Source organism: Stenella coeruleoalba, assembly GCF_951394435.1.
Source record: "Stenella coeruleoalba genome assembly, chromosome: 3".
NCBI lineage: Eukaryota > Metazoa > Chordata > Mammalia > Artiodactyla > Delphinidae > Stenella > Stenella coeruleoalba.
Genome location: NC_137148.1, coordinates 48,994,404 through 49,011,502, shown reverse-complemented (window position 1 = coordinate 49,011,502; position 17,099 = coordinate 48,994,404). Strand labels below are relative to the sequence as shown.

General features: G+C 38.1%; 2 protein-coding genes across 7 annotated transcripts in view; one reads left to right on the top strand and one right to left on the bottom strand.

Annotated features, from left to right (window-relative positions):
- Window positions 1-1,085: 1,085 nt before the first annotated feature.
- Window positions 1,086-12,156, top strand: DIMT1 (DIM1 rRNA methyltransferase and ribosome maturation factor). Of its 3 annotated transcripts, XM_079918940.1 has the most exons (12): window positions 1,086-1,574; window positions 1,933-2,006; window positions 3,150-3,236; window positions 4,974-5,035; window positions 5,120-5,213; window positions 5,303-5,352; window positions 6,966-7,089; window positions 7,226-7,318; window positions 8,158-8,222; window positions 9,083-9,146; window positions 10,394-10,500; window positions 12,023-12,156. In XM_079918940.1, exons 1-12 carry the CDS (start codon window positions 1,496-1,498, stop codon window positions 12,063-12,065), a joined length of 942 nt encoding a protein of 313 aa, XP_079775066.1. In that variant the 5' UTR covers window positions 1,086-1,495; the 3' UTR covers window positions 12,066-12,156. The 3 variants fall into 3 exon arrangements, with proteins under 3 accessions (XP_079775066.1, XP_079775065.1, XP_079775067.1); XM_079918941.1 differs by lacking the exon at window positions 1,933-2,006 and having other exon boundaries at window positions 1,421-1,574; XM_079918939.1 differs by lacking the exons at window positions 10,394-10,500; window positions 12,023-12,156 and having other exon boundaries at window positions 9,083-9,384.
- Window positions 12,157-15,106: 2,950 nt separating this feature from the next.
- The window catches only part of KIF2A (kinesin family member 2A), a 67,380-nt gene continuing 65,387 nt past the window's right edge, over window positions 15,107-17,099 (bottom strand). For all 4 annotated transcript variants that reach the window (XM_079918934.1, XM_079918936.1, XM_079918935.1 and 1 more), the window contains one exon: window positions 15,107-15,244. In XM_079918934.1, the coding sequence (XP_079775060.1) occupies window positions 15,159-15,244 (86 nt within the window). In that variant the 3' untranslated portion in view covers window positions 15,107-15,158. The remainder of the gene's footprint in view (window positions 15,245-17,099) is intronic.

The window sequence follows — 17,099 nt, the reverse complement described above, 5'->3', positions numbered from 1 at the left end:
TTATATTTTGAAAATGTTACCCAGTTTCCTCAAGTATTAGCCATAGTGCTAATATCATGCCTCTTTTAAAGCACACTGTCTTTGGAATACAGACCTGGGTTCAAGAGGCAGCTGTCATTTACTGTGTGATCTTGAGCAAGACATTTAACATTCTTTTTTTACCCTTCAGTTTCCTCATCTGTAAAATGAACACAACGATAAGCCCCTATTTTAGAGAACTGTTTGAAATGGTGAAATAAGATATCAGCAAATGGTGCTATGTCTTCCTCTATTGATAGAAATTTCTTTAAAAGCAGCAATCAGGTCATGTTCATTCTTAAATTCTTAACATTTGACAAAGTGCCTGGCACACTGTAGATTCTCCAGAATTGTGGAATAAATTAATGATCAGTGGAATTAAAGAGGTAGTTGAAGATGCTACTAGGGTATACAATTTTTTTTCCTAAATTAGAATTACAGCAAAGAAAGAGCAAGGCTTGGGAATGCTCACAATCAATTGTGCAGGAAAGTCTGCTTTGGTAAAAACATAAAAAGATTGTTTCTTCAAGGAAATAAGGTACACACAGAAACATTAAAAACTGAGAACCATTACAATGGCAGGCAAAATAGACATGGACATTGTATTCATGGAACTTACAGTCGGATACATTGTCCTATCACAATACCCAATGCATAACAATTACCACATTTACAGAGTTTCGGACTTTTTGTCTAACTCTCTCAGTAGAATAAACTTTGAGAAGAGCAGTTTCCCATTTAACTTTGAATCTCTAGCAGCCAATAGTGTTTAATACACAGCTAGAGCTCAATATGGAAAAGTTTAGGAAATTAACGACGTGGCACAGAAGGAAGTGAAGCAACTAGTAGCTCTAGTGGAACTAGAAAATTACATTCTCAGAGTTACTTTCTACAACTCAAGCAGCGGAGAACTCACTCCCCTAGAGGAGCAAGCTCCTCTTCCCAAGTTCCTGGGATTCTCACCCCACGATCGGCTGGGAAACAGGAGCGAGGCACGTAACAAAAAGAAACCTTCTTTGGATTTCAGCGATTCCAGAACCTGGCCTGATGAAGCATCCACAGGCCTAACTACGTTAATATAAGTTAAACTTCCTCCACAACCTTGAGGTACCACACCAAAACCTATTTAACCCATTCGGTGTGGGTAGGGGCGAGGCCCCGCCCCCGATTCCAAATTAGCCAATCCAAACTGCCAGAATCGGTAGCGCGGTGTCTTCTGTGATATGTAGGCTTCCGAGGCCAGGCTTTCTCCCAGCTTATGACTTCAGTTCCCGGCGGCCAGCGGGCCCCAAGGTCGGCCCTCTTTCTGGGGGCGCACCACGGAGCAAGCCAGTGGGCGGGTCCTCGCCCCTCCCAGACGTGGCCAGAACCTGTGCTGTTGGTGCGGGCCGGCGATTCCCACGTGGTTCGGTGACTCGCGGTTGCAGGCTCCGGTCCTCTCTAACTTCACCGGCCTGTGGGCCTGCTGCCTGCAGAGATGCCGAAGATCAAGGCAGGGGCGAGCGGCCGGTGCCGCGAGCGGCAACAACAACGGCGGGAGCTGAAGAGCGCAGGAGGTGGGGACAGCCGGGAGGGAGCTGGGGTCAGTCGGGTTGGGTCTTCCGGCAGGACCGAACCCGGGGCGAGGACGGAGTTCTGGGCCGGGACAGTGAGACCAGGCGTGGCCCGTGCTCTGGGAGCCGCGCAAGTCCCGGGTTTCCCGGAGCGCGGGCCGCAGGCCCGGCGCGCAGCCTCTGGCTTCCTTTCCAGCAGAAGGGGTGAACTGAAACTGTCTGTCATCCCGGCCCCAAGCGTGACGTTTGGTGGCTCTCGTTGGCGCACATACTTTAACCCAACTATCCTGCTTTCTTTTCTGGGATGGTCCAATATTTGATTTTAGTTGGGCAGTTAAGGCTGTTTCATGTTTTCTTCCAGGACTCATGTTCAACACGGGGATTGGGCAGCACGTTTTGAAAAATCCTCTCATTGTTAACAGCATTATCGATAAGGTGGGTGTGGAAGAGGAGAGGGAGAGAGTTATTGGGTTACTGATTTTATTCTTAGGAATATCTAAGCACAGAAAGGATGCCTGGCACAAAATAGATGCTGTATAAATACTTGTTGAATGAATTGAGGAACTGTGTAGGATTCACAAGCTGTCTTCAATATGATTTGCTTCCTTCTGTGGGTCTCGGTTTCTCCTGGCTCCAAATTCTTTTATCTTTCTGTAGATTATTTACTTCTTAGCTTAACATTTCTACTTGTTCGATTCCAGATTATTATTATTTTATTCCCAATCACTTTTTCTAGGCACCATCTATCACTGTTAGTTTTTATTTACTCCAGACCCTAAAATTATGTCTAAACAGACACCTTTGGAAGTTTGTTCCCCAGAGAAACCTATATGGTAGAAGCCAATGCCACACATAAACTCTTTGGAGTATTCTTCCTGTATGGGTCTATTGATGTTCTCTTATTGTTTTGGATGATTGGGTGCTAGGACAAGAAACACAGGTGGTGCAAATTACTTTCAGGATTGCAAAGGAAGCATCCTGGAGCTGTAAAAAGAACATTACATAGGTAATCTCGACTTAGTGTCGTTTACAGAATGAGAATTGGCCTAGCTTTTTAACCTTTTTGGCTCATGGATTCCTTTGAGCGTCTGATGAAAGCTATGGACTGCAGCTGTGTGCGTACAGACACCAAGTTTTGTGTAAAGTTTCTGGATACTCCTGCATCCCTGAAGCCATACATGGATGGAGAATTGAGAAATACTGGTACAACGTGTTATGGTTCTCAGGCAAGGTCATCATTTTGACCTTTCCAGTTTGAACTTGGTGATAACAGAGTTGATAACAAGATGCTGTTGGAATCATTTCAAAGGTAGAAAGCAGAATGCAACTCTCAGAAAGAACTGCTATTCCTGCTTTTCTTACTCCTATCTATTGCCCCAAGTTAGGAGAGGTGTTAGATTTCCACTTGCACCTAATGTTAATGAGATAATTTTGTTAAGCACATAGATCATGAAGGAATCTTCTAAAAAGGGAGTCAGGATAGGATCTAACTGAGCACTTTTGAGTAAAGATATTCAGATGTAAATTAAATTATTACAGATGTTCCTGTAAAGCTAAAGTGGTTGTGCTTGCTTGTAGGCTGCCTTAAGACCAACTGATGTGGTGCTGGAAGTTGGACCTGGAACTGGCAATATGACTGTAAAGTTGCTAGAAAAGGCGAAAAAGGTAAAAAGAGGATTTTGGTATCCTCTTGTTTGGTATCAGAAATTACTATGTGAGCAAGCTCAGGTGGCTTACAGATCTATTTAATTAATTGCTCCTTTGCTAGAAACTTTATCTTAGAAAATATGAGCGAACTGGGTGAAGGGGGTCAAAAGGTACCAACTTCCAGTTATAAAATAAGTAAGCCGTGGGATGATGGACATGATGGTGACTGTAGTTAACAGTACTGTGTAGTATATTTGAAAGTTGCTAAAGAGAGTAAAAATTCTCATCACAAGAAAATAAAATTGTAATTATGTGGTCATGAATGTTACATTATGTTGTACACATGAAACTAATGTTATATGTCAATTGTATCTCAGTTTTTAAAAATGGATTAAAAGAAAAAGAAAATATGGGGTATATCAATCAGGAAACAAAACCACATTGGATATTTCAATACAGGGAATTTAATATAGGGAATTGGTTACATGGTTACTAGAGGACTAAGAGAAAAAATGGGAACACTGAGGTAACCCAATAGTAGTAATTACAGAGAGCAGCTACCACCTCTAGGCTCAGGGGAACAAAGCACAGCAATTGGAGTTATTGGACCTTAGTACTTTGGAGGAGATCTAGCACAGGCCTCTGAGATTAGGGTGTCACCTGGCCACCGCTGGTACCTTCTTTGTCTCTTGGCTCACCTAGTTCCAGTTAAATTAGACCACTGTTTTGTCTTCTGGTGGAAGTAGACAACACATTTTAAAGAACTTATCTGAAGAGAGCTCAATGAAGAGACCATTGACAAAATGTGGGAATGTTAAGGGAACCAGTAAACATTAGTGAAAAACCTAGGGACTAGCAACAGCAGGAAATAGTTACTATCCAAAGACCTCAAGGGGCAAGAGGAGGGAAGTGTGTTACCGGAGCCCAGTAAGAGCAGGAGCCATCAAACAGGGGCCACTCATAGCAGAACACAGCCGCTGCCAAAACTTGTGCAAGGCACGGCCAGACATTAGGAAATACTCAACATTGCCCCTTGCACCGGTAATGCCTTTCAGCAGGCCGTTGCCTTTCAGTAGCCAATCCCAACCAGAAGTCAAAGGGCAACGGAGCTGAACTGTATGACCCTACAGGCACAGAGAAAGCTGGAGAATGGACCTGGGAGCTAAACAGACTAAACGGCACATATATCTACTCTGTAGATGTGGTCTTCCTGGAAGTCAGTAAAACCTCAGCTTATATTGAAATAAAATTAAAATTTTAGCCTATCTGGCATCCCTTTTCATTTACTTGAGAAGTTATCCGTGCTGTATGTTCTGGATCTCAGTAGATGAGAGAAGTGATATACTCATTCCAGGAGCAGTTGCTTTGTGTGCTTCTAAGAACATTTACTACAAAGACATATTGTGTATTTTTTTCGTCATCAGTTGAGTTACAAAGCGTGGAGCCATATGAGCACAATACTTCTGTCAATTATTTGGGTAGAACGCTCACATAGTCCGGTTGTCTACTTTTCTGGGTGGTGTTTTTGTTGTTGTTCCCTTAACCCCATTCCCACATTTTGTAAATACTCTCTTCATTAAATTCTCTTAAATAAGTTCTTTAAAATATGCTGGTAGAGTACAATTGAAGGAATATTGATGGTAGAATTGGGAAAAGGAGTTTAATTCATTTAAATCATGTAAGAGTTTCCATTGAGATAACAGGAAAAGATTTATACTCTATAATTAACCTAAAAAAATTTTTTTTTTAATTTAGGTAATAGCCTGTGAACTTGACGTAAGGCTAGTAGCTGAACTTCACAAAAGAGTTCAGGGCACGTGAGTATACATAATAGAATTAAAGTGCATTTCAGTCTCATGAAACAGTATTCTTTTTAATTGCTTTTTTTTTCTTATTATCAGGCCTCTGGCCAGCAAACTTCAAGTAATGGTGGGTGATGTGTTGAAAACAGATTTGCCATTTTTTGATGCTTGTGTGGCAAATTTGCCTTATCAGGTATGTTTTCAAAATGTAGGGAACAGTATATATCCTAAATTGTTTCCTGGTGTGTCTTTCCCAGAACTAACTAGTTTATTCTCTTACAGATCTCTTCTCCTTTTGTCTTCAAGCTGTTGCTGCACCGACCTTTCTTCAGGTTTGTGACAAGAAGAGCAAAGTTACTGCCAAATCTTAGGAAAATTGACAGTTTAGGCCATGAACACAGACAGCCAAAGATTAAGGTTAATTCAGTTGAAAAACTACTGGAGAATTTGTTTTGTAGAAAATACCAATTTGTGTGCTGCTTTCTCTCTCTCTTCTCTCTCTTTCTTTTTCAATTGCCAGAGTTATTTGGGGGAGGTGTGGTCTAAGTCCTGCTCCTGAGACCAGGTGGCCTTTCCCTATTTTCTCATGCTCTTGCCATTAGCCCAGGTCAAACTTTTTATTACCTTATGTCTAGATTCTTACAGTGGCCTCCTAAGTGGTTTCTAGTACAGTCTGTACCAGTAGTTTTTGAATCGCAAGTCAAAAACTCCTTAGTACTTATAAAATAGTGAGCCATGACTGTCATTTTTAAAATATTTATTTATTTTTGGCTGCGTTGGGTCTTCGTTGCTGCATGTGGACTTTCTCTAATCGTGAGCGGGGGCCACTCTTCGTTGTGGTGCGAGTACCTCTCATTGCGGTGGTTTCTCTTGTTGAGGAGCACAGGCTCTGGACACGCAGGCTCAGGGGCCATGGCTCACGGGCCCAGTTGCTCCATGGCATGTGGCATCTTCCCGGATCAGGGCTCGAACCCATTTCCCCTGTATTGGCAGGCGGACTCTTAACCACTGCGCCACTAGGGAAGCCCCATGACTGTCATTTAGAAAAAAATGACATGGAATAGAATATATCAGAGGGCATTCAGTGCATGTCATCGAGGTGATTATAGTTTCGTGAAACTTTTTGTTTGAGTTCCCTAAACATATATATATAGAGAGATTTGTGGCAGGTGTTGCAACGTCAAATGTACTTCTTAGTGTGACTTATTGTCAAAAAAGTTTGAAAGTCAAATCCCAGCTTTGAAGATGCTCTTCTCCTGTTCAGGAGCTTCCCCCTTGCTTGCTGAATAAAAAGTCCACTTTCCTTAACCTGTTAAACCAGGAGGACACTGATGTCACAATCTGCCTCAGCTCTTCCACAGGGATGTTTACCACCCCATGAATACAGTTCAGCTACTGAACCAATTTTGCTCGTTTGGGTTTTGTTTTTTAAAATATTTATTTATTTATTTGGCTGTGTTGGGTCCTAGTTGAGGCACATGGGATCTTTTGTTGTGGCACCTGGGCACCAGAGTGTGCAGGCTTAGTAGTGTTGCCCTGTGGCATAGTGGGATCTTAGTTCCCCAGCCAGGGATTGAACCTGCATCCCCTGCATTGGAAGGCAGATTCTTAACCACTGGACCACCAGGGAAGTCCCTGGGTTTTGTTTTCCTAGAGGGGCTTATCGACTAGTGCTGATCTGAAATACTTTCTCATCATTGAGGGCTTACATTTGCAAGGGGTTGGAGCTACGGCCATTACACAATGAAAAACAAAGGCAGCTGGATCATTTTGTGGTAATAAAGCTCAGGTTGAAAGTGTTCTCCTCCCTTCTGGCCAGCTGGACTAATTATTAACCCCAGATATTGCTTTGCTCTATTTCCCACTTAAGAAAAGTCATTGCAGTTAAAATACATTTATAGTTGAAAATGACCTTGTTCCTTATTCCTTTCTTCTGTCTTTTCAGATGTGCTGTACTTATGTTTCAAAGAGAATTTGCTCTCCGACTGGTTGCAAAACCTGGAGATAAGTTATACTGCAGACTGTCAATCAATACACAGCTATTAGCACGTGTGGACCATCTAATGAAAGTACGTGACTGTTGTTGAAGTAATGTGGCTTAACTCATCCTTGAGCATCTAGCTGTGCCTTCTGGGAGGAAAGCGTATTTGATTACTATTTAAAGTTGTTTTTGAGAGGACTCCTTAAACATTTTCTGATTAATAGGTTGGAAAGAATAACTTCAGACCACCGCCCAAGGTGGAATCCAGTGTCGTAAGGATAGAACCTAAGAATCCACCACCACCTATCAATTTTCAGGTGAGGTTAAAATAACTAGGTCATTCAGTAAAGGGAAAAAAAAGTCCAACCTGGAAGATGTGTGTCTGTAGCAGCAGAAAGGTAACGAGTCAACCTAAATGTCTAAACAGGAGAGTGTTAATTATGATACATCCCTGTGATGGAGTAGATGGAATTATTTGACACAAGATAGTTGTTGAGGACCTCAAGAGCATGGAAAATGTTTGCAAAAGGTAAAAAGATTAGAATGCCACTGCAATTTGCTGAAGATTATAGCTATGGAAAACATGTATCTATTTGAATAAGACATGGAAAACAAGATAAAATGAAAATAGTTGTGTTAAATAGTATAACACTTTTTAATCAAAATTCTAATTTCTGCCATTTAAAAAGAGAAGAAAGCCAGATGATGTGATGTAAAACCTTACTGCAATCACATGGGATAAAAACGTGATTGCTTATGTGGTCAGTAACTGGTGGCAGTGGAGTGGTTGTCAGTTATTCCTGCAAGGTTTACTTAGGTGTGTTGTACAGGCTATATTCTAAATCATGTCTGTTTTGAGTTTTTTGAAAATGATACTTCGATTTAAATAAATGCCATGTTCTTTGTTCAGATGTGGAACAAATATGTATTTTTCTTCTATTTTTAAAATTGAGGGTAAAATATTCAGTGAGGTGCACAGAAGTGTGAAAATCAAGTATGCATCTTACTTTTGCATATGTGTGCCAGCCAAATCAAGATATAGAACATTTTCATCACTCCATCACTCCTTTCATTTTTATATATTAACACAAAATAATACCTAGTAGGTATAGGCAGGTTTAATATTCTGTAAGAAAATATCCATCTACTGTTTCAGGAATGGGATGGCCTAGTAAGGATCACCTTTGTTAGGAAAAACAAGACACTGTCTGCTGCATTTAAGTAAGTATTTTACTAATTTATGATATATGAGGGATCAGTGCTTCAGATACTGTGCTAAGTGCTAGAATTTGGTCCTTTTTCCTGAACAGATACCCTAAAGCATAAACATGATCCATGTCCAGACACATTTTTATCTTTTTAATTTTTTTTTTTTTTTTTGTGGTACGCGGGCCTCTCACTGTTGTGGTCTCTCCCGTTGCGGAGCACAGGCTCTGGACGCACAGGCTCAGCGGCCATGGCTCACGGGCCCAGCTGCTCCGCAGCATGTGGGATCTTCCCGGACCGGGGCATGAACCCGTGTCCCCTGCATTGGCAGGCAGACTCTCAACCACTGCGCCACCAGGGAAGCCCTATCTTTTTAATTTTGTACTTTGTGAGGCAGGAGAACTTAATGAAGAAAAGTTCCTGGACTTGGGAATTAGATCAGGTTTTTGTTTGCAAAATGGGAAATAACCAAAAACTGACCACACATCCTGCCTACTTTTTCCTTGGAAAGATGAGGTATGATGGACCCCTTCCACATTTTTAAAAGATTTATGGCATTTTAACTTGGAAAAATATAGCAGCAATTTGGGGCCCAAGGTCAAAAGAAAGGTGAAAGCCACAATGAAAAAAAAATGTTTGTAGATGATGTTTTGTGGAGTCTAGAACTTCTTTAAGAATGTGAGAGATGTTTATCAGGACTTACTTTTTAAATATTAGTAGTTGCGATTATTTCAGAAGTTTAAATATTCAACACCTTTTTTAGTTCCTTAATTTCGCCATATGGAACGTAAATTTAATCTTATAATAAACTTAAAGGAAATTATTTATAATCTGACTTGGGAATAATAGTGATATCATGTCTTTATGTAATACAGGTCAAGTGCAGTGCAACAGCTACTGGAAAAAAACTACAGAATTCACTGTTCGGTCCATAATATCGTAAGCAGAAAATGTTTCTGTTGTTTCAGTAATTTGTTCTGTTTTAAAATGTCCCTCTATTTCCTATTCTGTTTCATATATCATTACAAGATTCTTAATTTTGAACATTCCATAGGATCCTTAAAAGACAGTATGTCATGTCTAACTAGCACTAGAACTTGAATTCTAACAGGTCATTGCTGCTATGTATTTTGCAGAACATATCTGAACACCCTTGAATACTCCACTCCATCCACTTTTACTGACGTTTTTTTTTTTTTGCCATAAAAAGATTCAGTTGAATCATAATTTTCTCAAAGTTTTAAGCTTGTGTAACTTACTCAGCGTAAAATAATTGTGTACCATTTGCTAGCCTTTGAATTGTGGCCGTCCCTTCTTGCTTGTTGCTTACGTAGCAATTACAAATTTAAAGTTACTATTTTCTCAGTTACTATTTTTTAATACCCAGAAATTGAAATAATTAGAACAAAGTATGAGATAAATAGCAGATTTCTGGTTGTGAACCTCATGTCTCTGTATTATATTATCTGTGCAACATTTTCTTTAACTAGTTGTGTGTGTGAGCACACATAGACATATCCATATATATAATGACTGTGATGTTTGATAACTTTTTAGTTCTTTCAAGCTAATTAAACGGAGCGGACAGATAAAAGCAAATTTCTTTTGTTTTTTTTTACTCAGATCTTACATGGTTTAATGTACCACATTGCTACCTCCATTTTATGAATAAAGTCATTGTACATCTACCTACATAGGAAATATTATGCTGGATTAAGACAAGTTTTTAGATGAAAGATGTAAAGTATGAAATATTTTCAAGGGCTGGAGAGGCCATCTATGAGAAAAACTTAACTAGCTGGTAAAATGAAATTTGTACCAAGAATATGTTACTTTTAAAGAAGTAACAATTGCTGTAAAATTTATGTTATAGTTTTAATTATTTTATGTGTTATGAAGTACTTTGTGACGCCTGAAACAACTATTTCAGAATTTCTAAGAAGAAAAAGGGCAATATACTTGATTTAACTCATTCAAGGTCTTCTGTGTATTTCGTATATGCTAAAAAATCAACCACTTAACTAATGAGAGATCCAAGTCTTAATCTGCACAAACAGGCTTTCCAAAACTATCATGAACTGATAAGGTGACTGTTTATGACTTACTGAACTAAAAAAAAAAAAAAAGAGTCAAAGTGACTTCATTAAAGATATGTTGTTCATTTATTCTGAATCTTATATTGATAGATAATACCAGAAGATTTCAGCATAGCAGATAAAATACAGCAAATCCTAACCAGCACAGGTTTTAGTGACAAGCGGGCCCGTTCCATGGACATAGATGATTTCATTAGGTAACTACATTTTCCTTTTCCTACATTTTTACATATCTTTACTGTGACACCTTCAGATTTAGAAATTTAAAGGCTTTTAAGTGGTATAAGGTGCTACCTGGGAGTTATTGCATAGCACTTCCATGGTATGGAATAGTATTTGGTGTAGAAGACGGAGGCTAGTTAGCTGCAGCAGAGTGAACACTTCTGTAAGAACAGTGGTGGGGAACAGTCCGAGCCTGGAGATAACCTCTGTGGCAATGTGTGTGGTGGTCTGCATGCTCCTCCCCTCTAGCCCCCTCCCCCAACTCCCATTCACAGTTAGTCTTAACAGTTTGTCTCTTCAAAGTAGCCTGTAAGGTAAAAGAATCATAATATATATAGTTGGGTCTTTCTTCTTTATTGAGAATAGCTTTTAAGTATGAAATAATATTAGTTACAATCATATCTGGTTATCATTTCTAACTGGTTCAGTAACTTATTTTGTGGACTGAGGCAAGTTCCACACACCTGAAGCAAAAGAAGGGTGTCATAATTAACTGGGCAATATAGACTGAAATTTGTTTTCCTTGGATTAAGAAAGTAAGTCTTAGCAAAGCAGAGTAAGGCGTCAAATTACCCAGGTAATTATTAACCTGTATTCATTGTTTTTAATCACTAACACTCTGATTTCCTAACTAATAAACCATAATTTTTTTCCTGTTTATCCAATTCATTTTTAAAGCTTCCATGGTCTAGAGGCTGATAAAAAAAGAGGGTAGATTGTTATAAAAGTCATTGGTTTGACTTTTCTATGCTAGAAACACAGTTGTATGTAATTGAGACAAATGGCGCTTATATTTTATTGGCAGGCTAGCAGTACTACTGAGTCTTTATTAGATGTTAATCCTAGGAGTTGAACATTATTCATAAGTACCTATCTTCCTTTTTCAGATATCTTAACCCATCTCGATGGTTCTTATGGGCCATTCTGAAAATAATCTCGGGCAGGTCTAAGTAGAAATATTTCATCTTATTTTCCTTCATTCTTATTAATCTTCTTCAAGGTTACTAAACATGCAGTTTGCTAACTAGGATCTAATAAGTACACAGGTATCCAGAGAGAAGCAGTATTTAATTTGAAACTCAGTAACAGCGAACTCAGAGAGGAAGAATGGACACATGAGATTAGCCATTCATCTCTCTCCTGCCTCTAATTCCAAACAGCTTCACATCCACTTACCAGGTTGAAATGGAACAAGGGCCAGTGTCCTCTTAGGCCAGGGACAGTGTAGGTCTAAGATCATTTTAAATTCATCATGCCTTAAGACATACAGGCTATGACAGAAGAGGCACCAAAATGATGTGGTTTTAACCAATATACATCTCATAAATTTAGTTGAAGAATAAAGTTTCTTTAATGACTAGTGTTAGGAGTGGGTGGGCTTCACAGGTTTGCTGATGTATTTGTGTTTTAGAATTCATGGTATAGGGACTATGTATGCACTGTTACTTGCTACAAACTAGCATTTCAATACCATCCCATTTTGGTTTCTTTTTTCAGATTGCTACATGGATTCAATGCAGAAGGTATCCATTTTTCTTAGGTATCTGCAGAAGAGAAGTTTCCAAACTCAACAAAGTAGAATTATATATTCTTAATAATTTGAGAAGATGAACTATGCTTGGACACTATGTGCTTGACTATTTTTGATTTACTACTGTTGTCACCATTTATTACTCTGAATTTTTAAGGAAGTAAGTCAATTCTAACTATACAGGTTTTTTTTTTTTTTGGATTTGGTTTGATTTTAATACACAACATAGGGCAGGGTCCAATTTATACATGATACTCTTCAAGTTTAAGAGCCGCAGACACGCACAACTTTACACTTAAAAAAGTTATTTCTAACAGTGTATTATATAAAGATGTTACACTAATATTTTCTATGTTACATATTACTATGAGAACCTTTTTTTAGGATTTTAGCTCTTTAGGCCTTTGTTCTTCAAGTCATAAGAAAGTTAAAGTATGCTTAATTTAGTCACATATTCCCCATACCATTTTTTCTTGTTATTCATGTGTACAGTAAAGCAATTGTTTCCTTGTTTCCTAAAATGTTGTTTTGCTTCTCTCATTCTTTCTCTGTTTATCCTATATAATTTCTATCACTGCCTACCCCTTTAGCAATCCTGCAGCATAATAGGCTAGGGTTCTAGGCAAGCCTGAGTCTGCTACTGCCACCACATGGTGCCAGGCATATTACTTCTGGGCATTCCTTACTTGTAAATGAGGATGCTCAACTAGAATGAAATGAACTATAAGATTGTATGTTTTTTCTTGGCGAGATAGTCATAGATTTAAAATTTCAAAGGGTTTTATAAATCAACACTGGCTTTAAAGTTAAAATCCAAATTTTAACAGAGGTACACTGAGTGAACCTAGAAGGAAAAGATAGGTTGTTTGCATAAACAGATTTTTTAGAAATCTGGCTTCAAAGTGATATATTAAAACATTCCTATATAACTAAAATAATGTATATTTTTAGTTAATTATTAATAGGGATATCAGCTTTCAAGTCTGAGAAAGTAAAGAATGTTTAATCCAGATCCAAAAAATTTAAGTTATTCTTTAAATAACTGCACAAAGCCACTTTTGTTACATAAATACTACATAATTAAGAGTAGGTTTTTTTAATCTCACAAAACTACTTAATTAGCAAAGTTCACTTGTACCATCTCTATCCTTAAAGGAAAATTTAAATTTAAGATTTAATTCAGCTTTCCCTCTTATTTCCCTGTCCTCCTATGGACTGCTGAGTTTCAGTCCCTTTTATAACCTTCAGATTTCCCTATCTGTAAAACTGAGGGAATGGATTATACTACCAAGATCTTTTCTGGTACTGATATTTAATACACCTTGAATACTAATCAGAATGAAGCCATTATAGTATAAGGCAGTACATTTCAAATTGAGGAGACCTTCCAGAGATAGTACCCTTCTAATTTAAATAATAAATTAAGACTTATCTGTTGTGCTTTAAAATGAGTAAATTCACATATCTCTATGTCCTTTGAAGATCATTCCATAGATTTAATAATAAGCACACTGTGAAAATCTACACTTGTTCTAGATTTCAAGTTTACAGAGGAGCTTTTCACCATGGTGTTAGGATTCCCACAGCGACCTTCTGAGTTCTGTGGACAGTGAAGTAGGGAATCTGGCTCATGTGACTCTATTCATAGCTTCCCATTAGCCCATATGAATGAGCTGGTAGTTCCCTAGAGTAAATCAAAACAAGACACCCTTGGGAGACTTTTTTGTTGTTAACGTACTCCTAGACACTATCCTGGGAACTGAGGGAAAACTCCTAGAGAGATATATAAATCTTGTAACAAAATATTTACATGAAAAGTGGCCAGTTTTCTTCCTTGGAATAGCAATCTGTAAAAATAAGTGCCACCATTTAAAAAGCAGCATGCCCTAGATGAGCTGATTGGTGAGAATTCAGCGATGCTCATCAAATCATGGTGAAACATCATACGTTAGGTAATGGCTGGAGCTTGGGTCAGATGTGCCTTTCAAGGCACAGTCATCTCTTTCTTAGCTTAAATTCTTTTTCAAGAGAGTTATGTACTGTCTATTCTTGGCTTAAACTAACAGTTCTATTATGGACTACTTTCAATGTACATGTACATATTCATGCATCAGAAGCCAATTTCCTTTAACAGTACCATTTAAAAGGTTCATTTTGGGGTGCTAATGGACACTTCAACTTAAGTAATGGTATTGGTAAAGATCAAATTGCACTATTAGTCTTGTTAATACCACACTGGAACACACACTGCATATATATGTATTATCCTAAGATAAAACTCTTTTCAGAATTTCATTACTTTTTATTATACACCAACTAGTTTATATTTTAGTTCTTTACAAAGAAAATGCTAAGAAAATTATAACCACATGTTATATGGTTTTAAAATCATAATTCCAGATTTTTTTACATATAAGATGGAATGGTCCAGCAGCTATGTCCACTGTCACAGACTTTAGTTCCATTCATTGATATGGCACATCCTGCAAATCTAGTCACACACAAAAAATGTCTCAATTACAGTAAAAATGTACACACAATAAAGGTAATTTACAATGACAAATAAGGAATGTAATTTATCTTGGCTGTGCTTCAGAAATTTAGGGTCAGTAGCCTTAGTCAAGGCACAAAGCAGGAAGAGGTGAGCACAGCTGTTTCTAGAAGTGGGCAAGGTATGTACAATCACTGATGAGGTATGCATGCACGCAAAGGATTTAAAACTGCTCAGTCTTGCTATGAAAATTGAACTGAGTTAAAAGGAAATGCTGTGGCTTCCCCCTACTATTCACCTCTGGATCAAGTCCACAATCTTACTTCATCATACAGAAAATAAAATTGGCAAGGATCTTCAAAAGTAAATCACTATGTGGGTAAATGAAACAAAATGCTTCACTATTCCCAAACCTTGGTTGTGCCTTCTGGACTAGAAGCATCTTGTAGACAAAGGAGTGTTTCACAAAATTGAAATGTCATTCAGGTTGAAGGGACAAGACATTTTCCACAGACACTTAAAATTTCAAACTTTCGAATGGCCCTTACAGCTGAACCATTGTATGTTACAGTAGCGAGGGTTCTGGGAATCCTTTAGCAGCAAATGCTGATTTAAAGGGCACGGGGTCTCTTCGGGTTGATTTGCTTGCTGGCCTGTTCTTCCTCTTGTAGAGCTGCACGAAAAGATTTCACTTTATCTTGGAAAAAGAAAAGAACAAGGGAATAAGTTTTGCATTACATGCAATGCAGCACACAACTTTATGGGTCCTATCAAATCAGCTCTCTTTATTAACTCAGGATTTTTCCTTCTTTGTTGTCCAGAAACTCAGAACAGTGCTCAACTATAGCAACAGACTCATTAGATTCCTGGAAATACTTGTGGGTTTTTTTTGTTATCTTCAACAGATTTCTGTTCCATTTGGCACATTTTACAGCATTCAATTTTAATTTATTTGAATTCCTTTTTGCAGTGTAAAGAGGCTATGTATGTGTGTAAAGTAGACATTTCTTCTCTCAATATTAGAAAATGTCTATTCCCAATTCCTATTTTACCTTTTTAAACTATGAAATTTTAAGATTATTTGCGTTTTTAAGAAGACATGTCATTTTTTCCTTATCAGGGATTGCAAAAGGGCATGATGGGGAAGGGAAATTACAGGACATACATTTCTTGGCCTTACAATTCTGTCCTACTGTCTATCGTGTACTGATTCAGTCACTTAAGAGTAAGAAATACGTAAGTAAACATTGGAGGAGGCAGATAATAGCTGTGTGAAGATGAGAAATCTTTCCATAACAGTGGTTCTCAATTTGGGAGTGATTTTCGCTCCCCTCCCGGGGACATTTGGTAACATCTACAGACATTTTTGATTGTCACGTTGGGGTGGTACTACTGTCATCTAGTCAGTAGAGACCAGCGATATTTGTAAGCATCGCACAATGCACAAGAGACAGCACCTTCCAACAGTTTCCCAACTTAAAATGTGCAAAGATTATGGCTTTCAGAAAAAAGGAGAGATATAAAGTTGGTATCTCAATTTCTTTCCCCTCTTCCTAAGTAAAACGATGTTGAAAAAGTTGACTTTTCTGAAATTTAGAAAGGAATTTAAGGGGACTTCCCCAGTGGTCCAGTGGCTAAGAATCTGGCTTCCAATGCAGGGGACACGGGTTAGATCTCTGGTTGGGGAACTAAGATCCCACATGCCATATGGCAACTAAGCCTGCACCGCAACTAGAGAGAAGCCCGCATGCCGCAATGAAGACCCAGCACAGCCAAAAATAATAAAAAATAAGAAAGGAATTTAAGGACTTCTGGATTTGATGCCTGGTAATACAAGATAATAGCTCTCAAACTTCTTATGTTAATAACAAAATTATCTCTGGATGGTAAAAAAATTTTCTTCTAAGGAAGGACTGAATAATATAATATCTAGGTAGTAATTTCTTCAAAGTTTGCTTGCTTATACATGAATCCTGAGAAAATTAAGGAAAGGAACTAAGTTGAAAGCTACATCTTACAAAGAAAAAAAATTAGGATGCATTGTGATCTGTCTTCTGAATAAAATGCATACCGAAAAAGCTGCTTGTGCATTATGACAGATTAGAAAAATGATCAAAACACTTTAAATCAAGGCTTGAATATGAAGAACATGAAAAACAGCAAATTTTAGAAACCCTACATCTGCACAAACAATTCTAAATTGGCAAAACGGTCACTGCTGACTCTATAAGATACGATTTCAAATAACCAACTTTACAAAGAACCTAGTTTAAAAAATTTGAAGCAGCTTGTCTGATGCTAAAAACTAGCAACTTCAGTCTGGTTTCATGTTGCACTGCATGCACACACAAAGAAACCTACTTGCATATAAATGAAGATAGCTAATTTGCCAAAACCTAAGAAAGCACATACAATACATGCTTATCTGAAGCTGCAGAGAGAAGCTAATTAAAAAGCCGAGAAAGAAGCCATGGCATGTAGGTAAACCACATGCCTCCCTTCATAAGCAAAGTAGAAAGAGTTGTTTTGAAACCTTCCCCTTCATTTTTTAA

What these genes read in the sequence shown, in the direction of transcription:
- DIMT1 (XM_079918939.1), top strand. Translation starts at nt 1,496, where the DNA reads ATGCCGAAGATCAAGGCAGGGGCGAGCGGCCGGTGCCGCGAGCGGCAA. An exon ending in TGCTAGAAAAGGCGAAAAAG is followed by an intron (nt 3,237 to 4,973) that starts GTAAAAAGAGGA and finishes TTTTTAATTTAG; the next exon opens with GTAATAGCCTGTGAACTTGA. An exon ending in CACCACCTATCAATTTTCAG is followed by an intron (nt 7,319 to 8,157) that starts GTGAGGTTAAAA and finishes CTACTGTTTCAG; the next exon opens with GAATGGGATGGCCTAGTAAG.